General features: G+C 31.9%; 1 protein-coding gene and 1 long non-coding RNA gene across 23 annotated transcripts in view; both read left to right on the top strand.

Annotated features, from left to right (window-relative positions):
- The window catches only part of LOC124951648, a 4,735-nt gene extending 652 nt beyond the window's left edge, over window positions 1-4,083 (top strand). The window contains exons 1-2 of the long non-coding RNA XR_007101659.1: window positions 1-2,644; window positions 2,797-4,083. The exon at window positions 1-2,644 is cut by the window's left edge and continues 652 nt beyond it. This is a non-coding gene — a long non-coding RNA (uncharacterized LOC124951648). The remainder of the gene's footprint in view (window positions 2,645-2,796) is intronic.
- The window catches only part of LOC124951557 (potassium voltage-gated channel unc-103), a 151,216-nt gene that overhangs the window by 102,128 nt on the left and 21,588 nt on the right, over window positions 1-27,500 (top strand). For all 22 annotated transcript variants that reach the window (XM_047500133.1, XM_047500287.1, XM_047500192.1 and 19 more), the window contains 2 exons: window positions 24,847-25,090; window positions 25,912-26,093. In XM_047500133.1, coding sequence (XP_047356089.1) covers window positions 24,847-25,090; window positions 25,912-26,093 — 426 coding nt within the window. The remainder of the gene's footprint in view (window positions 1-24,846; window positions 25,091-25,911; window positions 26,094-27,500) is intronic.

Genomic DNA, 27,500 nt, shown 5'->3' with positions numbered 1-27,500 from the left:
AGAAACAATAAAGAAAAGTAAGAATATAATAAATAACTAAATGACGATAATAAAACTAATAAAAAAATTTTAAATATCAAGATAGACTTACAACGACGAAATTAACTGATGATAGAAAGAGGGGGAGAGAGAGAGAGAGAGAGAGAGAGAGAATTAGATACTTTTATTATTCAAAAATATAATAGGGATATTAACGAGATAATGAAAAGAAAAGTAAGGATACGATAACTTCGATAAATAAATTGCAAAATAAGAATAGTTAATGCGTAGAAAGTTGAAATTATTATAACTAGAAATAGAAAAAGAGAGCAAGCGAAGGGGGGGGCGAAAAGAAGGAGAGAGAGAGAGAGAAGGTTGATATAGTTGGAATGTAGGTCGCGGCCTCGGGGAAAATACGGGGGCGACGAAAGTCGGACGACAGAGAGGGATGCTATGATGGGTGGTGGTTTGGCCGACAGAGCGACGCCAGGCGTCGTTCAAACAGACTGTACGTCGTCGTCGTCGTCGTCGTCGTCGTCGTCGTCGTCGTCGTCCTTATCCTCATTCTCATTATCCTCATTCTCATCGTCCTAATCTTCGTCATTTCCGTCGTCGTTTTCGTCTTCCTGGTAACGTAAATGCCAACTGATATGTTTAATTTCGAAACATAGTTATTTAAAAAACCTATGTAATATTTTGATTGCATTTGGGTTGCGTTAAATTCCGCGGGACGTCTCCGTCGTCGTCGACGATTGGCGGTCGTCGGTTCGGACGCGTTGCCTTTCGTAGCGTCGCAGGCGCAGAATAGAAGACTTGCGCGTACGCGCCGAATCAATAAGAACAGAAACCAGTACAGGTGGGTCGTCGTCGGCGTCGTCGCCGTCGTCGTCGTCGTCGTCGTCGTCGTCGTCGCCATCGCCGTCATCGCCGTCATCGCCGTCATCGTCGTTGCCGTTGCCTGTTGTCGTCGTCATCGTCATCGTCGTCTTCGTTGTTGTCTTTGTTCGTCGTCATCGTCGTCGTCGTCGTCGTCGTCGTCGTCGTTTTAATCTTTATCGTCGTCTTCGTTGTTTTTGTTTGTCATCGTCGTCCTCGTTGTCCTCGTCGTTTTTATCCTCGTTGTTGGCGTCGTCGAGGACGGTGCGCGTTTCTGGTCCCGCTACTACCGCCGAGGCGCGCGTATCGAGAAACGCCAAGACGAAGGAGAGGGGAAGAAATAGAGAGAGAGAGAGAGAGAGAGAGAAAGAGAGAGGGGAAGAAATAGGGAGAGAGAGAGAGAGAAAGAGAGAGAAGAGTAGTAGCAAGCAAGCACAGTGAGAAACGACCGGAAGGACGCGTCTTTTCGCGCGCGCTTCGACCAATTTAAAGAGAGAGAGAGAGAGAGGGAAAGGGAAAGAGAGAGAGAGAGAGAGAGAGAGAGAGACAGAGTGAGAGAGAATAGTGTGAGAAGGGGAAAAAAAAGTTGGAATGAGAAAAGAAAATCGAATTTCTTCAATTTTTCACGAAGTTTTTTCTTTCTTCATTGTTCGGCCTTCTTCATATCGCGTGTTCTAAATCCTGTGTACGGTCGTGTCTCTTACGCTCTGTGTATCACTTCAAAGAGAGAGAGAGAGAGAGAGAGAAAGAGAGGATCATCGAAAATATTCGACTAAGAGCGAATGAGCGCGTGAGCGAGCGATATACACACACTTATACAGAAGAGAGAGAGAGAGAGAGAGAGAGAGGAGTGAGAGAGAGAGAGAGAGAGAGAGAGACAATGTGAGAGAGTGTGAGAGAGTGAGAGGTAATGTCTCGCCCGGCGAAGCATCCGCAACGATCCAGACCGATGGACGCACCCCGAGACTCGCGTGGCCAGTGTCGATAGTGCGCTCTTTTACACGTACATACACCACTTGTACCAGTTATTTACTATTCTCCCGCGATTTTACATACGTAGTTACGTACGTACATACGTTCGTTCGTTCATTCGTTTTTCTCGTCTTTGTCGTCGTCGTCGTCGTCGTCGTCGTCGTCGTCGTCAGCAGAGCTACATCGATTTCTCTTTCTCTCATGAGCTCTCTTTTTTTCCTGTTTCGCTCAAGGTGAGAAGAAGCTACGACGATATTCATGACGCACGTACGTAATCACGAATAAAATATGAAGAGAAGATAATTAACCAACGTGGATAAAAATCTAATTATATGGCATAATTACGCCATATCTGGATTATATATACATACATTTTGAAGAGGACAAGTGTGAAAGAAAGATAAAACATTATTATTATACGTGTTTATTCATTTTATACGTTTGCGCGAGATTAAAAGGAAGAACAACATAATATAATCGTTATAATAATTCGGAAAGGGGATCGGGGAATGATAAGGGGTTTAATATAAGTGTTTTACGTTAAGTAAAAACGACAACACAACACGTACATGGACTCGTCGCCGAGCGTCCTCGGTCTTGTCCTCGTCGTCGTCGGCCCTTTGTGTTCCTTCGAACCATCGTCCGTCCAATTATTATTACCATAGTGGATCGTTGAACTCGCGGAAATTGGTGTTTTTTAATAGTATAGTGCAAATTATCATCGTTTATTATTTCTCGAAAATATCAACTCGTCTTATACGTCGAAAATTATAATATCGGATATTGGAGTCCGAACGAAATACATATATAATACGTCGTATGTATTGGATAAATTCAAGATCATTGATCGTAAATACGATCGTTCGTTCTCTATTTTAACAAAAAAGAGAAATATATATATATATATTTCTATATATATATATATATTATATATACATATAAAACAATTTAAATAATCATAATCAAAAGAAAAAAGAAGAGTGCTCATTCACGAAATGGATGCTTTGCGAGCTAGAGTGATATGGACATTTTGGAGTAACGATAAAGTTACGTCGTTCTATTGAACGCTAAAGAAGGAATTAAATTTTGTGTTTGCAAGAAAGAAAGAAAGAAAGAAAGAAAGAAAGGAAGAAAGAAAGAAAAAGCAAGGAAGGAAAACGAAAGAAAGAAAGAAAGAAAAACCGAAGAAAAGTGACAAAGAGAGAGAGAGAGAGAGAAGGAGAGAAGGAGAGAGAGAGAGAGGGAGAGAGAGGGAGAGAGAGAGAGAAAGAAAGAATGCGATTGTAGTTTCGATGAAAGAAAAGGGAGAAAAGAAAATAGAACGTTTCTTCTCGTTCAATCTCGTCCAATAAGATTTGTAATTGACCGAAAGTACGCGTGTCCTCTCGTCTCGATTCTCCCTGCCTCCCTCCTTATCTGCCCACCACCCCACTTCCTTGTCGTTCTCTTTCACTCTCTCTCTCTCTTTCTCTCTCTCTCTCTCTCTCATTCACTTGCTCTCTCTCTCTCTCTCTCTCTCTCTCGATCACAAACATACACTGTCTCTCTCGCTCTCTTTTTATCTCTCTTTCAAATATACTCACTCGTATGTTTATTCACTAACTCGTTCGTTCTACACCATTTACATAGAAAAAAAAAAGAAAGAGAGAGAGAGAGAGAGAGAGAGAGTGAGAGAGAGAGAGAGAAAGAGAGAGAGAGAGAGGTTTGTTCGTTATCTTTTAAGATATGAGGGTACAAGAAAATGATATACGATCGGGAAACAAATTGTGCATCGATCGAAGATTATTATTTTAGTATTAGATCGTGCCAAACATATATACATATATATATATATATATAAATTGTATGCATTTACATTCGAAAGATTCAATGGTAACGAGTTTATGGATTTTTTCATCTTTCCTTCTTTTTTTTTTATAATTTAAATAATTGAAAGGAAAAAAGAAAAAAAGAAAAAAAAAGAAAAAGTGGAAAGAACGAAGAACAAAATTAATTGTCGAATAGAAGAATATCCGAGATTGATCCGTTCATATTTATTTCGAATTTGTCAATAATAATCTATTGTCTTACGTTGTCGATCCCGTTGACAAATATCCTCCCTCAATTTTTCCTCCCACTCTTTCTTCTCTTCAGTCTGACTCTACGTCTCTCTCGCGTTTTTTTTTTTCTTTTTTTTTCATACCTTACACTGTTTTCGTTGTCTCTTATCGTCTCGTACATTGTCTCGTGTCTTGCAAATTTAATCATACAACCACCCATCCACTAGCTTAACCAACCTCCCACCTCTCATCCCCCATCCCCAAGCTAGCTGCCTCTCGCTATCAGTGTAACGAACGCCTGCCTCCCCCTTTTTTTTTTGCTATCTTGTTATTTCGTCAAGATTCGCGAGAGGGAGGAAAGAGTGGGCGAGAGTACGAGAGAGTGAGAGTGACAGAGAGAGAGAGAGAGAGAGAGAGAGAGGGAGAGAGAGAAGGAGAGAGAGAGGAAGAAAAGAGAGGTCGCACGATCCTACTCGCTTCTCTCGTAACCGTTCTTGCGCATTGCGCAATATTTCCGTTAAAGCAGCGCGATAAAGGAAGAGGAAGGAAGAGTAATAGGGGTGGGTACGGAGCATATGTGGGACGGAGAAGAGAGAGGAAGGCACATATTCGAGAAAAAAAATTTTTAAAGAGGAAATAAAGAGAGAGAGAGAGAGAGAGAGAGAGAGAGACAGAGATAAAAAGAGAAAGAGAGAAAGAGTGATAAAGATAAATAGAAAAAGAAAGAGAAAGAGAAGCAAAAGATAAGAGACGAAAAGCATATGAATAATTATAAATTAAGAAGGGAGGAGGTTAACAAACGCAAGAAAATAATTGTGACGTTTAGACTGACATCCAGAAAGTTACTTTTTTTCCCAACTGAGACTGTCGTCGTGTTCCATCCATTAAATTTATTACTAATTAACTGCTAAATTACGAATCAATCGAATACGAGAGCCCCCACCTCCCCGGTCTCTTGGAGTCTCGTTGCGTATACGGGAGAACGAAGAAGAAAAAGAAGAGAAAAAAAGAAAAAAGAAGGAAAGAGAAAGTTAACGGAGAAAGAAGAACAAACAATTTCACAAAAGAAAAGAAAAATAAAAGAAGAAGAATAAGAAGAAGAATTAGTAAAGGAAAAAAAAAAAAGAAAGAGAAGGAGAAAAAGGAAACGTTGGGAGATTAAGTTTAAGTCAACGACCCTTTTACATTTTATACCGATATTTTATGAAACGAAAGAAATGAATTAACTGATAACGTATAATCGATTGATCGAAGAACTTTTTCAAGGTTCGTTTCAAGCTAAAAAGCGAAAACGAAACGGGAAGAGAAAAGAAAAGAGCGGGAAAAAGTTGAAAGAAGAGACGGGGCACCGTGTGATTTTTATGAAATTTAAAATTCTACGTTAACTACTAAGTCACGAGTAAAGAAGAAGAGTTGCTTATATTATTGCAAATAAGTGTATAATGTTTAACGTTTAATATTCATCATTTATCGGTAATAAAGTTTTGCGATAGCCATTGTGAAGAAATATTTATTCGCAGCACAAAGCGAGGGAGAAGAAAAAGGGTAAAGCGATTTAAAAGAAAAAGAAAAGAAAAAGATAAAAAAGAAAAAAAAAAGAAGAAAGAAAAAAAAAAGAAAATCAGAACAAAAAAAGAAAATAATAATAATAATAATAATAATAATAATAATAATAAGAATAATAAGAATAATATTAAAATTAATAATAATATTAAAAATAATAATAATATTAATAGTAATAATAATAATTTAAGGGAGAAATTCGCGAACAAAAGCGGATTAAGCACACGTTTGATAAATGTAATCATTTGCACAATTAGGAAAACACAAAGAGAGAGAGAGAGAGAGAGAGAGAGAGAGAGAGAGAGAGATCAAAAGGAAAATATAAAAATCTTAAAGGAACGATAATCGTCTTTGATTGTTAGAGGATATTAAAAGAAAAGAAAAAAAAAAAAAGAAAAAAAAAAGAAAAAATAAATAAATAAAAAATAAAAGAAGAAGAAAAGGATATATCAAGAATATATAAGAAAGAAACACCAGTTGAAATTATTCGACAAGAAATTTACCCAATTGTCTTTCAAAATCATCGCAAAGCTCGATTTAGATTTATTATATAAATCGGAGTGATATAATCGACATTTGAAGTCGATTTTAATCTTTACGCCTAAGTGGCGTAATTATAACGAGAAAGTAAGGGAAACGAAGAGAAAAGAAGAGTATCTAGGATAAATAAATAAATAAGTAAATAAATAAGTAAATAAATAAATAAATAAATAAATAAATCGGTGATCAAGGAATTCCGCCAAAATTCAGCTCTTCAAGGAAAAACTGTCGAAATCCCAGCCTCCGGGATCGTCGTCGAGGGAGGAACAAATAGCTCTGAGATTGGTAAAAGATCAATTCGACGTGAGTGAAAGAACGACGAATCGACTACCGCCTCCTGTGATAATAAGAAGGAAGCATATATTGCTCAAGTCGGATAAACAACAGAGCACAAGTATTCCGGATTCGAGTATTTCAGACGAGGGTCCTCAACACGTTGGACCGGATTCCAGCGACACCTCAGAACAGACTCGAGATCGTTCCAAGCTCCGAGATAGATCTCGAGGAGGAGGAGGAGGAGGAGGAGGAGGAGGAGGAGGAGGACGAAGAGGAAGAGGAGGTGGTGGTGGTAAAGGTGAAGGTGGAGGTAAAGCAGGAGGAGGAAGAGGAGGAGGAGGAGGAGGAGGTGGTGGTGGTGGAGGCGGAGGAGGTGGTGGTAGTGGAGAAGGTGAAAGACGTGGAGGTGTCGTTGGAAGTGGTCGAGGTGGAGTTGAAAGCGAAGGAGAAAGAAATTTTTCTGTGGAAATATTCGAACAGCCACGGAAGAGAACGCTTGTGTCAAAGTCAGCCTCGACTAACGGCAACGCGAGATTATTTAACATTGATACCGCAACGATATCTACAAGTTCGTCGTCTTACGAAAGAGACATACAAAGTTTTTTAAGCCGTCCTAGCGAGAGTAGTACGTCATCGGACGTGATTCGTAAAGAATCGAACGTCATAGGTACGTGTTCGATAAGAAAGGACTCGACGACTAATCTCGGAATAATCGGGGGTGTCGGTAGAGTTAGCGATAGTACGTCATCGGATCTTCAGGAAGAAAGCGAATTGTCTTCCGAAGAAAGGGACGCTTTGATCGAGGGTACGAGAACGTGTTTGAGCGTTCGTAGGAACAGAACTACAACAGGTAGGATCGGTAGTAATAAATTTGGTGCACGAAGAAGAGTCGTTGGTAGTTCTATGTCAAGTACTTCCTCGACTTCCTTTCAACAACGTCAACAACATCGTCAACAACATTCGTCGTTAGTAGTTGGTAAAAGTGGTTCTACGGCCTCGGCAACGACTGCGGCGGCGGCGGCGGCAGCAGCTGCGGCTACTTGCTCGATATTAAAATCGGCAACGGCTGTCGTTGAAATACTTGAAAACGATCGTAACGAGCTAAGGGATATATTTCCTTTAAACGAACAAGAAGCAACGTCTGCTCCAACGACTTTGTCGCTCGGTAGAAAATTATCTTCTTGGACTAAGGAAGGTAAAGATCTTTTGGTGAAGTCGGTATCATCGGCAAACACGCTCGCCCCAACGACGATGACCTGTATAAAGTCCCCTCGAGCGATGTCGGAGCATCTCTTGGGGCAACTCGAGGTACCGGTTGCACCTACGGTCTTGGGTGCCCTACGCGTTAAAGGTGGATCTCTTAGAGAGGCCGAAAGAACCGACAAAATGACCGACGTACCGCGTCAAAGATGGAGCAGCGTAAGAGTCAAGGGTGGTAGCACCAAGAGTCTTTTACTGGAGAACGGAGGACCTCAGCCACCACCGCTTAAGGGTGCACTTAGAAAAGAGGTATTATTATATTACTGGATTAGACGAATGAAAATTTCAATTATTTTCTTTTTTTGTTTTTCTTCTTCTTCTTCTTCTTCTTATTTTTTAATTTTGTTTTCTTTTTTTGTTTTTTTTTTCATAGTCAGTCATTATACCAGACCGATTCATAATTAATAAAATTCCATTGGAATGAAACCCTATATTTATATATATATATATATATATATATATATATATATATATATATATAATATATATATTAATTATGAATCAAGTCGGTACTATAGAAGAAGAAAAGCCATTAGATAAATTGTTAGATAGACTTGTATATACCAATCCACTGTGTAAAATGTCTATGGAGTTTTCTACTACGTATTACCTCTACAATAAGGTCATATCTCTCGACCTTTTCTTCTTATCTCAACACGAACAGGTAGAATAGTGGATTTTACCAATTAACTCTAGTCCCGTATTATTATCTACGAATAACAACTAGTAATGGGTTCTTCTAATTCCAAATAAAACTTTGTTTATGTGGGATTTTTGTTGGACGATCGGAGTGGATAGAAAAGGAAGAAATAAGGATGAAAAAAAAAAGGAAAAGAAAAGGAAGAGAAAAGAAAAAGAAAAGGGAAAAAACAATTTATCTTCTCGCGTTATCACACTTAAAAATTATTATTATTATTATTACTATTGTTATCATTATTATTATTATTATTATTATTATTATTATTATTATTATTATTATTATTATTATTATTATTATTATAGGTTATATTACTATTAAAGGCTGGATTGTGCCTTTCATCTATACCAGTCTAGTATAAAGTTGATCGATTATCAGTTTAACATAGACATATACTTATCTGTCTATTGATGTGCCGACAAGTAGCCAAGGTATTCTTTCGTAGTCGTTTCTATTGGGAATAATTATCGCGCTTCGTTTAACTATAGTTATCGCTTTTATCCTTCGAAAAGTTTTTCTCCCCCTTTTTTTTCTTTACATTTTTTTCCTCTCTTTTTTCTCTTTCTCCTCTCTCTCTCTCTTTCTCCTTTTTTTCTTTTTCTTTTTTCCGTTTTTTTTCTTCTTCTTTTTTTTTTCTTCCTCTATAATCCGACATTAGCGTCGTCTCGAACGATATCAACGATGAGACCATAAGGAAGGGAGACGATCCTTATAAAAATAGATTTCAAGAATTGCTCGATTTCGTGACTCCGCCGATTAAGGAGACCGATGAATGGCATTAGCCTTGAAAGTTTACGTTTGCACGATTCTAGACTATTTTCGTCGAGGAAATGTAAATGTACTTGGGGAAAGACCCAATGACTTTTACGATTCTCTACAACTCTCTTGCTCTTTCTCTCTCTCTCTCTCTCTCTCTCTTTTTCTTTCTTTCTTTCTTTGTGTGTCTAGTTAGCACGAGAGAGAGAGAGAGAGAGAGAGAGAGAGAGAGAGAGAGAGAGAGAGAGATCATTACACTCTACTTATAGAGTGTGGAAATTCGATTAGTCGAATTTCATCGAATGAGAAGTAATTCTATACTTTCGACCGTGTCGATCATTATACTCTGGTTTCATAAAATGAAATCAATTTTAATCGATCTTTCTCGATTAATGTATTTATCGATTATTAATTAAGATCGATCATTTATACGATTATAAATTTTGAAATAGACGATTATATTTATGAAATTAATTCGATCAATTGTTATCTCATTGATTATCAGCATTGAATCAATCGATATACTCTGCTTATTCAGTTCGATAGAATTCAATTCGATTCATTTTTCTTTCTTCTTTTTTTTTTGTTTTTGTTTTTTTTTTGTTTTTTTTCATACAACAACATATTTCTTAATTTTCAGCTGAAACCAACTCTTTGTATTATATATTCTGTTTATAAAATAGGATTCGATTTAATATGATTCGTTATTTATTAGCACCTGTAAAGCGTGAAGTCGATTTAATCGATTTGAAGGTAATATCGATTGTATTTTATTATACTTTACACGAGTAACATAGGGTATTCGATTAATTGATTTTTTTTTTTTTTTTTTTTTTTTTTTTTTTTTTTTTTTTCAAAGGAAACGAATATATATTACTTCTCAATTCTCGAGTATAGAATTCGTCGATTTTTTTCGGATTGATTGATTGAGTTGAGTAATAATTGAAAGTAGGCAGCGGGGGAAGGTAGTATTGTTTTTAAAGAAAACATCATCATCGATGTTCACTTGGTTTTCGTTCGCATATACATACTAACTTGACTACAAGAAACTAAACACGTATTTTCCATCGACCAGAGTACGATACGTTTCTCTTTCTCTTTCTTTCTCTCTTTCTCTTTCTTTCTCCTTGTCTTTCTTCTTAGTGTGCCTACTATTTTCAGTCTATCTATATCTATATGCATGAAAGATGCATTCTGCCGGGCTACTATCCTTGTCGCAAGCATTGACCTTTGACCCTTTATCATTATCTTTACCTTTTACACTCTCTTCCTGTGTTCCTTCTTTTTATTTATTTGCTTTATTTTTTTTTTCTTTCTTTCTTTCTTTCTTTTTTTGTATATATATATATATATATATATATATATATATATATATATATATATATATGTATATATATTTTTATTGTCATTTTTATTTCATTTTATTATTTCCTACTTTGTTCTCTTTCATTTTCTTTTTTTTTTTTTATTTTTTCTTTTATATTTTTTTTTCAACACAGCTCCATCTATACAACGACCAGTCGAGCCAGTGCGATAAGTATAAACAATGAGTATAGCGGAGTATTACTCGAATCGATATTTTTACTGGATGAGGAAAACTCTCAATTCGGATGGATGATGCTTTTCAATAATATTGAAAAGATAATAATATTATTTTCATTAAACAAATTAATTCGTAGGAATTTATGAAATATGACAACGCATTAAAATTTTTTTTATTTGTTTATATATATATATATATATATATGTATGTATATCATACACATTATTTTAATTGTTAATTTTTATTTGCAAATGATATGATTAATAATTGTCGTATAATGACCTTGAAAGTAAAAACTGAGCATTGTTAATTTATAAAAAAGAAAAAGATATTTTTTTTTCCTCTATTTTACATATTATCACAGACCGTTAGAACACGCACGTTAGAACACTTCTTATTCGAGAACAAAAAAAAAAAAGATTAATTTAATCCTGCGTGTTTTTAACTCTCCGGAGATTTGCGAAACGTGTTTGGTAGAATGTAAATTAATATAACGTATATAATAGCGGATACTTACATGCAAAAGTGCATGCCTGCGTGTATACTGCACATAAATGCATGAGATATATAGATAAATATTGCAACGGTATATATAGATAAATAATGTGTGGAACATTTAAATATGAACACTTATATATTTTCTTGTTGTTTATTTAATAAATGACATTTATTTAATAAATAACATTTATTAGGTGTGTACGTACACGGGGTGGGTTAAATATTTCTTTAAACGAATTGAAAATTTCTTAAATGATTTTTATAAATAAATGATCTTCCTTAATCGATTTTTTAGACTAATTATATGATTTCATTTTATTTTATTTTATTTTATTTTATTTTATTTTTTTTTTTTCTTTTCTTTTTTTTTCTTTAATTAGATTGTATAACTACAATCCTGGCTTGTAACAATCAGTGAAAAAAAAAAAAGGAAAAATAATAATTAATATAATAAATTGACTTTTAATATTATCTAATTTCATATTAAATTATCTCTGTTCATCCTGCATTTAAAATGCATCGTCCTGTTGTATGATTATATTACTAAAGAATATTTAATGAAATGCATAATTAGAGCCGCACTAATTAATGGATGTAATAAATAGAGCCATAGTTGTTTCGATCGATGCTCCACTTACAATAATTATAATACTTACCTAGTACACATTCGACTATCGTAAGAACACATTACGCGTTTTATTAATAATTTAGAAAAAAGACCATATTTATTTGTCGAATTGGTAAAAACAGTTTTTGAAATTGAAGATTCTAACGAAAAAAAAGAAAAAAAAAAAAAAAAGAACAAAAAATACTGTATATTCTTTGAACCCTGAGAAATAATAATCAGTAGGTTAGAAATTTTCGATTCTGTTATTATAAAAAGAAAAAAAATCATGAATCATGCAATAGACAAATTGTTTTTAATTGAGCTCTCAAAATTGATTTTGAGTGGTGTCTTACATCCCCACAACTACGATTAAGTCAACGAATTTTTTTGATTTCATATTTTCTGAGAGTTTCAATTTAAACTTTGAACTATCAAAGATAATGTCATCATTTTTCTTTCTTTCTTTTTTTGTTCTCTTTTGTTCTTTTTCAAAAAATCAAATATATCTTAATTTACATAATAACTTATATAAAAAAAAAAAAAAAAATGATGAATAATTTTGTAAATAGAAATAAAAGTGAGGATAAAAAAAGGGATACTTAAAAGTCATTACTCGATTGTTTATAATAGTTTCTACGAATTGTCGCATTGAAAGTCGTAATTAGTACGTAAATTTTTTTTGAATGTAAATTTTTTTTAGACATTTCGTTCGTTCAAAATTTGGGTTACGATATTCCGCGGCGAGAGAAGGCTTTGCCGAAAAAGCAGTCAGGGAAAAATGCTATTTCCAGTAATGGCCGGCTGAAAGCATAAGAAAAAGTACTCTGGCGAAACGTAACACGTGCTTCTTCGACTAATTATATTTTATGGCACTCGGTATATGTAACTACCTTCGGGGGAAATGTTAGGGAGTTATCCACGAGTTTCTTCTTAGACCATGTTACGTCGAGCTAAGCTTGTTAAAGATTTCTTTTACGAGCGGACTCATTCAAAAATCAACATCCTTTCGCTTCTAGTTTTGTCGTTCAAATAAACAACCTTTTACATATTTGTTCATTGGTATACGATTTGTATAATCATTATGATTCGATTTAATAGTTAACATTTTCCGATCTACATTAATCGAAAATATTTATTTTTATTCGATGAAAAAATTTTATCTCCGTCTCAACGTTCAAACGTTGTGTTCTTTATTTTGTTTCTTTTTTTTTTCTTATTTTCTTTCTTCTTCTTTTTTATTTATTTTTTTTTTTTTTTCTTTTTTACTTTACATACGAACCGACAATTCGATCCAAGTCATAATATTTATTCCGATTTGAAAATATTTCGACACTCGATTATGAATTATTTTAAAAATTATTTTTCTACAAGGGCAAATTATATTAAAAAGGATATATTTCATCTGAAGCACGCTGTTCTTAAAATTTTTTTAAATCACATAAACCAAAATATTGTTTCTCTCGTGATATTCATATACGTAAATATATCTTCTTTTTTTGTGCTCGTTGCTATTAAAAAAAAAAAAGAAAAAAAAAAAAAAATTAAATAAATAAAAAAGAATATAAAAAGGATTAAAGAATATTTTTTAAAATATGACATAACTCAAATGTACGAATACGTGTCTTGTAAAAGAAAAATAAATGGCTTACAATTAGGCTACATTTATAATTATAGGCTCGTCGTATATCACGTACATATGTACATAGGGTTCGTTGTATTAAGTCGTACGATGAGATTTCTTTTTTTTTTTTTTTTTTTTTTTAAAGGAAAATCTAAAATAGAATTTAATCGAAAAAGGCAAAAAATAATAATTCATTCCTCTTGCAAATATCTATTTAGATATATACGTATATATACATATATGTGTCCTGACGAAACATCTACATCGTCATATGTATTTATATACAAACACGTTCGTGTTCGTAGACTAACATGTCTCAGTAAAAATGGATTACCAGTGTCAGTCATAAAATGTCGACAATGTACATATTTATATATACATATTTACTTACTTCACACGACCTTTTAGATAGCTTAGTCTAGTAGAGTTCTACGCATACACGCGTTCGATCGATACTTTACGAGATTAACATCGTCCAATGATGACCCTGTTTAACGATAGAAAAAAAGAGAGAGAGAGAGAGAGAATGTAAGAGAATTCAATGGAAATATATCTTTAAATTTTTTAAGCAATTTAAGGTATTATCATTATATACATCGAAGTGATTTGAACGTGCTACTGTTTTCAAAGTACTATTGTTCAATCCTTTTTCTATTTATTTATTGTAGGAATAGTTCGAAAAAAATTTTCTTTTTTTATTTATATTACAAGATATCACATTTTTTTTCTTCTTAATTTTTGTTTGTTTTTTTTTTTTTTTCTTGCTCATACGTCAGAATTTCTCAATATGTTGTTTCGTATTTATAATGTTAACACAGGTGTATATTAAAAGTTTACAAGATTTAGATAATAATGATTTGTTAATATTTTATTAAAAAAAAAAAAAAAACAAACAAAAAAGAGAGAAAAAAAATTTGTTCAAATCTAATGATTGATATTTGCAAAAAAATAAATTATATATGTAATTTTATTAGCTAGTATATTGTTAAATTTATATATATATATATATATATATATATATATATATATATATATATATAAAAGAAAAAAAATAGTTACTTCGCATTTAAAGATATAATGTAATATTCGTTAACATAAATTATATTTATTACAGTATACTAAGAGATTATTTATGGCCATTATTGGATATTATCGTTAAATTTTCTTTTCTTGTTTTTTTTTTTTTATAACAAAATTATTAATTTCCATATCTTAAGGATAATGTTCCTTAAATATTAAATATAAATTATAAATTATTCCTATATATATATATAAGAACATAAGAACGAACTATGTTAACAATGATTGAAAGAAATCAAAGAAATATGATAGAAGGGTAGAATTATGAGGAGGTTTAGAGGGATGTAGGATGAAGGGTATAAAGGATGTTGGCAAAGAAAGAGAATAAGCGAGAACACAGGTATTAGAATAGGGAATTGGGGGTAGGGTGGGGATGATGAGGTTTACAAATACGGCAGACACGATGACTCAAGCCTGACGCCGTATCGTGAAGCACGTTGTTGGGTTTCGACGGATTTATTTTTTTTTTCCATGCTCTTTTTTCCTTTCCTTTGTTTTTTTTTCTTTTCTTTTCTTTTCTTTTTTTTTTTCTTTCGTAGACATATCTCTTAAACACACATCTCTGAGTTTCGACATTTCTCTCGTATTAATATTATTTGATCGTTCAAATACAATTAAAACAATTTAATCTAACATGAATGATTTCTAATTCTCATTATCTTCGTTCACTATTTATTATCATTATTATTCTTATTGTTGTTGTTGTTGTTGTTGTTGTTGTTGTTGCTGTGATTGTGTTAATAAGTTTGATGATCCGATTACATACTTAATTGCTGAATCAAATTGAATAAGTTATTTAAATAACTAAGGGATATGATCTATAGTTTGTAATAATTTTTTTTTCTTTTTTTTCTTCTTTCTTTCTTTCTTTCTTTTTTTTTTTGTTTTCTTTTTTTGAAAGAAAGGAAATCAAAGAGGGAAATATCCAGAAGAAGGTGCTTACATTAACTCGTTCCAGATAGTGGGGGCAAATGTTTTTCGAACGCATCATCCGGCCTCTGCTTGGTGGTGTACAGCGACTCTTCGAGGCTGTTAACTGAAACAGGCCTCCTATCCTGTTTAGTTTTGCCGCGCGTTAGCGAGCGTACGGTCACGGAACATTCGAAAGTTAACAGCGTATGTATGTACGTGTGCGTATCTGACGCGTGTGTAGTATGTGCGTACGAGTGTATGAGTGTGTATATGAAAGAGAGGGAGAGAAAGAGAGAGAGAGAGAGCGAGAGAGCAAGAGAGAGCAAGAGAGAGGGAGAGAGAGAGAGAGAGAGAGAGAGAGAGAGCTTAAACTCCCTGTACGAAATTAGATCGCCTCGTGAGATCCATTGGAATTCGTCTTGGGCCACTTCGCGATCGCGACAATTCTATATTACCGTATCTCGATCGTATCTTTGAAAGAAACTTTTGTTTCTTTCAAAGAAAAAAAAAAAAAAAAAAAAAGGAGAGAAAAAGAAAAGAAAAACAAAAAAAAGAAAGAATAAGAAGAGAAAAGAAAATAAAAGGAAGAGGGTGAAAAAAGAGAAACAGAAGAAGAGGAAGAAGATTCTTATTTCTCGTTCGTTCGCTCGTTTATTTGTTTGTTTGTTTGTTTTGTTTATTTATTTCGTTCGTTCGTTCGTTCGTTCATTTGCATTTCCTCGTCTTTTTATTTCTGAGTTTTTATTTTTATATATATATATATATATATATGTACATCGAACGCGCAAGTACAAGTGTTTCTTTTTTTATTTTTTATTTATTTATTTTTTTTTTAACACACGATCTTCTATTACGGCGGATATTATTGTTGGCGGAATGCTGTCGATTCTTGTATATGTATATATATATATGTATATACGTATATATATATATATATATATATATATATATACAATATCTTCAAAAGGGGAGTGTAATTCTATCTGTTTAGGGATGGTATTAGGAAAGAAGGAAAACAATATAGTGTAAAGTTTGACACGTGTTTTTATTTATTTATTTATTCTTTTTTTCATCTTTTCCTTCCCATGTTTTTTCTGTTGTTTTCTTTTTCTTTGTCTTTTCTTTGTCTTTTCTTTTTCGTTTTTTTCTTTCTTTCCTTCCTCGTCGGAATTTTTATATCCTTGTTATTACTATTGCTAGTTATTTTATAATAGATATATTTTAAAATAACAGATCACGTTGTAAGATCGATAATCGATTCAATTCGTACGCTCAATCGTATTATACTTTTGTATATAAGAAGAAATTCGGATCGATTATTAATTGAAATCATTTCTTAAGCACGTTCAATCGAAATTAAAAATCTCAAATGTAATTGCGTTAATTTTTATAAAGGAGAAGGAAAGAAAAAAAAAAAGAAAAGAAGGATAAAAAAAAAAAGAAGTAAAAAAAGTAAAAAAAGTAAAATTAAAATAGATCAACGATTTAATTATTAGACAAAGAGAAAAATTATTCGCTCGTGGTATATAATTTGATATATTTTTGTACGTCGATAAACAATTTGAAAAAAAAAAAAATTCCTTTATCGAGAAATTTGACGTAAGAAAATCTAAAGGATTCACGTTTATTTCGGACGATGTCGAACGTCTTTTTAAAGAAATTCAAATTTAACGATGTTACGAGCAAACGAAGGTCATAAACCGAAACAGAAAACAGGTGGTTCTCCGTCCCGTGTGTTTTCACATCGACGTGTGTTCGTGTAACACGAGCACGACTGAGAATGACTTTAGCATTTTTCGTGACAATTCCGGCAACCATGATACGATCTTATTTCTCCAAAGGGAAGAAGCAAAAGTATGGCTCGACGTTGTCTACGGTAATCCCTTTTTTAAAATATCTATGTTAATATTTTAGTTCATTAATTTTTCTTTTTTATTTTCTGTTTTTATTAAATTTTTATGAAAATATATATATATATATAATAATTTTATTTATTTAATATATTCAAAAATATAAATAATAGAAAAATATTGTATTATTATTATTTGCTGTTAATTAATACGCTCTAAAGTTTTGTATATAAACCCATATTTATTTGAAGGATTAACATTTTATTTAATTGGTTAACCAAAATATATAACTAAATTTTATTGAATATATATATATATATATATATATATATATATATATATATATAATCAAATTTGTTATATATAAAAATAAATACATAAATTAAATTACACACCAGGTATCTAAATACATAATCTTCTATACCTATATCAGACTCGTTGAACATAATATATATAACTAAAATATTGATTTATGTTATTATATAATCAAATTTTATTATATCTATTACATATAATTAAATTTAATTAACATATAACATATGTAATCAATATTTATGAAATATATAATCAATAGATATTTTCATTATATATAAAAATAAATAAATACAATTAATTAAGTAACTATATAATACACGATCTATTATATATCAAAATTATTTCTATTGAAGAAAATAAAAAAAAAAGAACATTTTTACAATAATATTCATTGAAGAAGGAAAATTTTACTTCTATGTCATATACCAAACATAGTAACTGTAGTCGGTAATATAATCGTATGTCACACTTTAAATTAGCGTTTAGACCAATCACTATCTAATGCTTTCGATCCAATAGCAGATGAAGTCTGGTACATGAATTCTAATAACATCCTGGTTAATCTATATAAAGCTAGAATTCCGTTCGACGTGTTAAATCGGACACGTCGATTGTCTCAAAGTCACGAAATCATTACTCGTTCGATATTTATGACGCAACGAGGACAACCAGATGAGCTTTCTGGCTGTCTATTTATCTCTCTGTCTCTCTCTCTCTCTCTTTCACTCATTTCTCCCCTCTCTTTCTCCCCTTCTTCTTTCTCTTTCTCTCTCTCTTTCCTGTTTTCATGACACACACTACACATTCACATTTTATATATATATATATATACTCTGAACATACATATACACATATTACATATACAAACATATTCATACCACACGTATCACACATAGAAATATACATATACCATAAATACACACCATGGATAGATATACATACATATTCACACACATACACACATATGCACATACATATACGTACTCACGTCAGAGAGGAAAAGGAGAGAAGCTCGTAGTTTCGACGGAAGCTTTCTCGCTATTAAAACGGATTATACATCATTGAAACCGATGTACGAACGAATATCGATGCCGTTGACGTGACCTACATTTGAAATCACGCGTCGATATAAAAATTAAATTGCAGGAATATATATACAAAAAAAGAAAAGAAAAAAAGAAAATGTAAGGAAAACTGAAGGAATATGCGGAGGAGGTGTGTGATTAAAGGTGGTTTATAGATGTCATGTCGACTGGGATATCAAGATATACAGAAAATGAACAGGGTGAGAGAAAGAGAGAGACATAGGAAGAAACAGAGAGAGAGAGAGAGAGAGAGAGAGAGAGTGTTCGTCTCTTCGTATGAAAGCAAAAGTCAAATCTCGAGATACTATAAATGATGAAAAGAGTGTATTCCAAAAGGAATCCTTTTTTCTTTTTTTTTTTTTTCTTTTTATCACTGTCCTTGTGTCTTTCATTCTCGTTTTTTTCCCAATATTTTTGTATATCATTATCTAGAGAGAGAAAGAGAGAGAAAAGTTGAGATATATGAAATTATCCTCAAAAGATCTCGGAGTTTTAATTTATTAGGATTAAATGCAAATTTTTTAATTAATGCGTTCGACACTAATTATTATTTATTTTTTGAAATTAAATCAATTAAAATAAATTGATTAAAATTAATTGATATATGAAAATAATTGAAAATGTTAAAGAAATATTGAACAATGTTAAAATATTATCATATGAATGGAAAATCGTTCGATGTTTAAATAATAGTTATTGTTCGTTTTTCGTTTAAATAAATTTTTTTTTTTTTTTGTAAAATAATAACAAAAAAAAATATGTAAATTAAAGTGAATAAAGAAATGTTGGAAAGAAGTGAACGACATTTTGACGAAACAAATCAGACCTTTTGGATTGTTAAATTGAAATTGTTAAATGCACGTTGAATAATACGTTTTTATTCATTTTTGAATTGAATAAATTAAAAAATTAAAAGAATACAAAAAAAAAAAAGAAGAGAAAAAGGAAATAATGATAAAAATATAAATCAAAATATGTTTAAAAAGGTTAACAAGTGGTATTTAAAATATGAATGATAATTTGACGAAACAAATAAAACAAAAGAGATAAATTAGAAATAAATTAAGATCGGTAAATTAAAGCGTTCAATGTATATATATATATATATATATATATATATATACATACGTTGTTGTTTATTTTTTTCTGATTAAATGAATTAAAAAAGAAAAAGAAAAAAAAAAGAAAAAAGAGAAAGAAAGAAAGAAAGAAAGAAAGAAAGAAATGATAATAATAACAACAAAAGTATAAAACAAAGTGATTAAAGGGTTAAGAAACAAATGTTAAAAAGGAATAAATGACATTTTGACAAAACAAATAAAATAGGCTATTATAGATTGGCAAAGTGGGTTAACGCCTCGTGCTTTTGAATTTAAATCGGGATAGAAAATAAATGTTTTTATGGAACAGATCCATCTTACGAATCGGTGCCGATCAATGTTTGGCACGTTTCCGGATCAAACGATTCTCGGATTGCTCTTGATGCCTTCAATTTTTTGGCCGAGTCAAAACGTTTCCACGATCGCAACCAACATTAATCTTGCCAAATGCGACTGTGAGTCTCGCCTCGCGTTCGTACCTATTATTCCTTGTACGAGGCCAAAAAAAAAAAAAAAAAAAAAGAAAACAAAAAAGAAAAAAGAAAAAAGAAAAAAAGAGAAGGAAAAAAAAATAAAAAGAATAATAAAGAACTTTCATATGAAAGTTCAACTATTATAGATCGTAGGATGAATCGACACAATCGTGAATCAACACAATAGTAACGTTTCCAAATTGTTTTGCAATTTTTGATCGTTCCTTTTTCATATCTCTGCTTCATTTTTTACGCTTCGTTATTTTCTCGATGCAAAGGTTAAAAGAGAAAAGAGAAAAAAATATTTTTTTCTATTTTTTTTTTGTTTTTTTAAGCAAAAAGAAAAAACAAATTACATTGATATAGAAAATAATCTTCTCAGTTTTATCTTCGAACATAGACGGAACATATATGAAAATAAAAATTTAATCCAGAAAGAACTCTGATGAAAAAGAACATATTACGATCGTCGATAAATTCGATCAAAAGTGGGGATCGCTAAAAAAAAAAAAAAAAAAAAAAAAAACAAACGAAAGAGAGAGAGAAAAAAATTAGAGATAGAAAGGAGATAAATGTGAAAAAGGGGGGCATTGAAAGCGTACAAAATAGAATGTTTTACACAAACATAAAAAAAACTTTGGTTGGATGGGGAAGAGGGGGGAATGGTGGAGGAAAGGAAAGAAAAAGTCTGCTGATAAATGGGGTCAGAAAATTTGAACTAAAATGTGAACAATTTACAAATATGAAGAAGAAGAAGAAGAAGAAAAAAAAGAAAACAATGAAAATATTGATATATTAGAATTCTATAATAATGATTAGGACCAAGGATCAAGGGTATTATTGCAACTTGTAAAAAATAAAAGAAAAAGAAGGAACCAATAATTCATAACTCAAAAGGTTAATCGATAGATGAGAGTTGTAGGATAAAAAAAAAAAAAAGAAAGAGAAAAGAAACGAGAGAAAGGAAGAAAGGTAAAGGGTAAAATAAGATGAGCAAGAAGAGGATGAAAGAAAAAAAAAACTGAAGCAAAGAAAAACAGAGAAAAAGAAGAAGAAGAAGAAGAAGAAGAAGAAGAAAAAATTGAAAACACTTCAAGAGTCCTTCTTGAGCTCGTTAAAGCCCTTTCCACTTATCACTTGAGCGTGGAAATATTGTATACACACGTTACCGTCACCTGCATAAATCAACATTAGGTTTTTTTTATCGGCATATATATATATATATATATATATATGTACATATGGTAGAGTAGTATTAAATAACTTCGTTAATTCGGCCGTCGCACATCCCCCTTCGTTAGAGTAACGAAGAATCTGTAGATGTTCTTGGTGTACAGGTCATTGGAACGAGGTTGCCAGGTCACGACCTCGGCCCAGAGTCACGATTTCTTTTTCACCTGATGGTAGCAGCAGGTGTATGAATAAAACATGAAAACTTTGATTTGCATTTTGTCGGCTTGTAATCGTCGAACGAACGAATCATCTTGGACGGTTAATTTAACTATTCTTATTGTTGTTGTTATTGTTGTTATTATATCGTATTGTGTCGTTGTTGATGATGTCTATGAGTTGATATAATACTCTTGTTGATGATAATGTTGGTATAAGACATACATATACATACATACATACATACATACATACATGTATGTATATATAATATAATATATGCAAGTTCTTTAATAGCTTCTTTTTATCCTTCTTTTCTTCTCACTGTGTTGTTCAACACTCTTTAAGTGCAAGACCATATGTTTTCCAACAGATCGAGCCAGATAATAAAAAATCGATCGAGGAAGCTAAGGAAGAGAAGAGGATAGTAGTATAGTACTACTACTACTACTATTACACTTACCGACTGACTTATTAGTTCAGATTAGATGCTTGCCGAGCACGAAATCCTTCAGAGTTGTTATTGGTCTAGGCGAGGTCGCGGGGCAACCAAAGGTCTATTAGTCTAATAGGGCTAACCCTCCTTACTTTACTCGGCCTATGGATATTCACATCGAAATGTGTGATAAACTAAGGGTGTGGACGACGAGAGTTGTCCTATACAAAAACGCACACATTTATACGTACGCATACATGAAAGTGAACACATATGTATATATATATATATATATATATATATATATATATATATATATATATATATATGCACGTACACGTTTACGTTCGAACGCATGAGAGCACAAAGTTCTCACCACTCTTCTTCTTTCTCTTCCTCTTCCTCTTCTTCTTCTTCTTCTTCGTCTTCTTCTATTTCTCCTCCTTCTCTTCTTCCTCTTTCTCCTTCTTCTTCTTCCCCTCCTCTTCCTCCTCCTTCTTCTCCTCCTCCTCCTTCTCCTCCTATTCCTCCCTTTCGCACCAATCGAACACACCTCCCCTTTCGCGGCCTGCATTGCATCAGTGTAAAGCCAGCGCTCGAGCAGGACTCTTCGTCCTTCCCCACGCGTGCTGGTCTATCGTGTAAACAACATTCCAGGGCTTCCTCCCTCTGAAAACGAGGCTATACCTTCTCTTCCAATCGATAACGCTTCCTTATTTTTTTTTTGTTCCCTTTGTTTCTTTCTCTCTTTCTCTCTTGTTTTCATTGGTCCAAGTCTTTTTTTTTTTTCTTTCCCCCCTCCACCCCCCCCCCAAAAGAATTCGTAAAGGACATCTTTAATATCGTTTCTTTTTCATTATTTTCTTTCTACACCACCTGATGAGAATTATACTCGTGTTAATATCATTTTGGGATTATTTTTAGTTCGATTAAAAAAAAAAAAAAAGAAAAAAAGAAAGAAAAAAGAAAAAAGGAAAGAAAACAAGATAGTGATTCGTGTGTGAGCCGTAATTATTAAAAAATTTGTTTCGATGATACGTTAATATAATTATATTAAAAAAAAAAAAAAAAAAAAGAAAAAAAAGGGGAAACAAAACTGTTGACCCGTTTCTAACGTTTTCCCTCTCTTTTTTACGATCAGAAGGGTGTGTTGTCTTTAGAACGTTTATATATATATATATATAATATATATATATATATATATATATATATATATACATGTGTGTGTGTGTGTGTGTGCGTGTGTGTATGCGCGTGTGTACATGTGTATATATATATATATATATATATGTATAATAGCACCCTCTAGTAGTTAATATAAATATAAACTTTCAATAAAATTAACGGGAGTTAATGTTTTATTTATAAAAATATCGTATGGCCAAGTGTTTAAATTTTTCTTATTAAATTGTTCGTCGTAATATGTAATTACGTGATCGTTCGAAAAAAAAAAAAAAAAACAAAAAAAAGAAAACAGAAAAATAATGATTGGTGTTCCGATTAATTATGCGACGTATTCGATAAAAAATATTGTGACAGAAGGATAGAAATTTATTGAGGGATTAATTTTGATACGTAAGAAAACGGGAAAATTTTCTTGGTGTAATCGATTTGCGATCGATGGTCCCTTTTTTTTTGTGGTGACGGCGAGGGAATCTACTCGAGCGTCTTAAATGGCAGAGAGTCCAATTAGCAACTCAAAACGCTTTTGTGCTAGACAGGTCAGCGATTAATACTTTATATAGCTTTATATAGATACATATCGGATATAGAGTATCTAAGAGGATACTATTTTCTCTTTAATTCAATTATCTTTTGAATTTAACAACAACAACAATAACAATAACAACAACAATATCATCATTATCATCATCATTAATAGCGACAACAGTCAAGAAAATAGACAAGTTTTTAAATTATTAAATTAATTAATATGAATTTTCGGAATGTTTACTAACGATTGCAAAAGTGAATTAAAAATTATTATTACAGGGTGGTTCAAAAGTCCTTAGGGTGATTTTCAAAATCAATTATTCTTTCTCGAGATTTTTTAGATTAATTCTTTTTTTTTTTTTGTTTTTTCTTTTTGTTTTTGTTTTATTTTTTCTTCAAATTGTAAAACTACTGAGTTTAGAAACTTGTTAGAAAATCTGAAAATAGAAAGAGAAATTAAACGGACTCGTAAAGAGAGAGGGTAATTTCTATTTAAGCTACTTTTAATATCGCTCAAGGAAAATCAATTTTAGCTCATCTTGTAAATATGTAATATAAATTTGTGAGATATAAAAATTACGTAGGGTGGTAAAGGATTGATAAAAAAGATAAAGCAAAAAAAGAAAATAATAATAATAGTAATAATAGTAATGATGATGATAATAATAAAAATAATAATATTTACTTTACGAATTAATCGTTTGGTATCATTAATTATTATTTTAGGTGCATCATGATAATAAATCTGTAAGATTTAAATATCAGGTGAGAATGACAAATGGGGATGATATGAAAGAGGAAATAAAAATGAAAATAAAAGTAAAACAATAAAAATAAATAAAAAAAAAATAAATAATACAAAATTTATTATTCTTTGAATCATTAATCGCATTATTTTATGTGTATCGCATGAATATATGTATGCATAAATAAATGTGATTTAAGAATTACGTGAGACGGCGAAGGGGCGACAAAGAAAAAAAAAAAAAGAAAAGAAAAGAAAAAAAAGAAAAAAAGGAGAAAAAAATAAAGAAAAAAACTAAAACTTTAAAAATAAAGAAGAAAGTAATAAAAATAAATCAGAAAAATAAATAAATAAATAAATAAATAAATAAATAAATAAAAAAAAAAAAAAAAGAACATACAAGAATAAAGAAAAACCAATTTGATTTGCGAATTAATTGTGTCTTTGTTTCTTTTGTGTGTTTTCTTTTTTTTTTTTTTTTCTTTCTTTTTTACTTCTCTGACAATTAATCATTATTTCAGGTGTTGTCCCTCGGCGCGGACGTCCTTCCCGAGTACAAACTACAATCGCCTCGAATCCACAAGTGGACCATATTACATTACTCGCCCTTCAAAGCGGTCTGGGATTGGGTGATACTACTTCTCGTAATGTACACAGCCATATTCACACCATATGTCGCCGCCTTCGTGCTGTCCGAGCCGGATTATAACAGCAAGAAGAACAAAAAGTACGGTGACGATCCGATCGTCATCATAGACTTTATAGGTAAATCAATAAGACAAAATGAATATCGTTTATATGAATATAACATTAAATTTTTTTTCTTATACTCTCTTTCTTTTCTTATTCTTTTATTCCGTTTTCTTTTTCTTCTTCTTCTTATTCTTTCATTTTTTCTTTCTTTTTTTTTTCTTTTTTTCTTTTTTTTTTTCTCTCTTTTACACTGATCGTCGCGGAAATTAGAAGGATTAAAATGTAAAAAGAATTAAAGGCGATCGAAAGAAGAATATAACATGAATCCGGTCTGGTTTAGCCAGCAGATAAAACCACGGCTCTATAGCCAAGTTATTAAAATTTATGACAGAGAGGAAAAAGAAGGTAGAGAGAGAGAGAGAGAGAGAGAGAGAGAGATGCGCGTATAAGCGGAAATTGAACGAAGCAGGTGCGACAAAACTCACTAAATAATCTATGAGCCAATGCCTAAGTGAAAATTATTTCCTCTCTCTTTCTCTCTCTCTCTATCTATCTATCTATCTATCTATCCCTATATCTATCTTTATTTCCTCTTTTTTATTTATTTTTCAACATTTTCTATCGCCCTAGTTTCTCGTAATATTCGTTCGATATAGAACATCGAACTGATATCGATCGGTCGATGAACTTAGGTTACTACGAGTGAAATTTACTTACTTATTTATTTATTTATTTTTCTTTTTTTTCTTTTTCTTTTAGAAAGATAGAGAAAGAGAGAGAAATCCATATAAATATTAATATATATATATATATATATATATATATATATATATACATAGTTAGAAATTAGATATAATTAAATTCGATAAGCGAGTGTTCTCGATGGTTTTCAGTCGACGTCACATTCATCGTGGACATCATCATAAATTTTCGCACGACTTTCGTCAACAGTAACGATGAAGTGGTGTCACATCCTGGAAAGATAGCCGTCCATTACTTGAAGGGTTGGTTCATCATCGACTTAGTGGCCGCAATACCCTTCGACCTTCTACTCGTTGGCTCTGATACGGACGAGGTGAGTCTAATCGTTGCACGACGTTAACAAAAACAAACAAAAAAAAAAATAATATCATCAAGATATATTTTATTATATAGTCGAATTCGATCCCGAGCGTTCATTATCAATTCGTTTTTATTAAATTATAATCTTTTAAACGTCCTAGGATTTTCTTCTGTTAAACAACATCGATTATCTCGAAAGATGTATTAACTCTCGATATATATATATATATATATATACACGAGAGAGAGAGAGAGAGAGAGAGAGAGGGAGAGAGAGAAAGAGAGAGAGAGAGAAAGAGAGAAAGAGAGAAAGAGAGAAAGAGAGAGAGAGAAAGAGAGAGAGAAAGAGAGAGAGAGAGAGAGAGAGAGAGAGAGAGAAAAGCGATCTCTCGGGATCGAAATTGTCGACTTAAAGTTATCTAGAATGTCGGTGTTAGCTCGTAAATACGAATTAGGATGATATGCCGAGCCCAAGTTAAGTGCCCATAGGTGTGTCTTTCCGGATTGGTGCTTAGTTCGTTTTTTTCCCCCCACCCCTCTATTTTTCGACGTTTCTCGGTGTTGAATGATTTCTTTACAAAAATTTTTTTATATATCATTTTTCGTTTCCTTTGTCTTTTTTTTCCTTTTCTTTTCTTTTCTTTTTCTTTCTTTTTAATTTTTTTCTTTAATAAAAAAATATTTGTATATATATAAATAAATATATATATATATATATATATATATATATATATTCTTTTATTTTCCTCTCGTTGATACGTCGTCCTTCGTCTATTTTTCTTTTTTATTCTGGTTCTTGTTTTTTTCTTCTCTCTCCTTCATAATTCGTTCGTTCGTTCGTTCGTTCGTTCGTTGAAAATAAATAATCTATTCGTCCGGGTTTTAATGGTATATAACGTTAAAATATCATATGGACAAATGGAGAAGCTCTCCTTTTACGTTTATTTATTATTTCTCTTTTTTTTTTTTTTAATTTTTTTTTTCACGAGTCAAATTTCACTCGTCGCCGGCCGTGATAATAATCCGTTGCTTGATATCGTACGCGTACGAGAAAAAATATCGTTTAGCGCGGTATACGCTCACGTGGATACTGCAAGTAATTAAAAAAAAAAAAAAAAAAAGAAAACCAAATTGAAGAGAAAAAAAGAATAAAAAATAACGAAAAGTATCGCGCTTACTTATTAACGTTTCGCGAGGTAAGAAGCTGCAAAAGGAGGAAAAAAAAAAAAAGGGAAACCACTAGAAATGAAAATGTCAATAGTCGACGATGAATCGAATAAAAACGCTTTTGCGATTGTAAACAAAATAAACGATCGAATTTGTGCAATTTTGTGGTTGTAAAAAGGAAAGAAAAGAAAAGAAAAGAAAAGAAAGGAAAAGAAAAGAACAGAATATGAAGACAAATAATAATAAAAGAACG

The sequence above is a fragment of the Vespa velutina genome, chromosome 1, assembly GCF_912470025.1.
Source record: "Vespa velutina chromosome 1, iVesVel2.1, whole genome shotgun sequence".
Lineage (NCBI taxonomy): Eukaryota > Metazoa > Arthropoda > Insecta > Hymenoptera > Vespidae > Vespa > Vespa velutina.
Note: the sequence above shows the minus strand (reverse complement) of the source record. Positions and strands in the feature narration are given on the sequence as shown.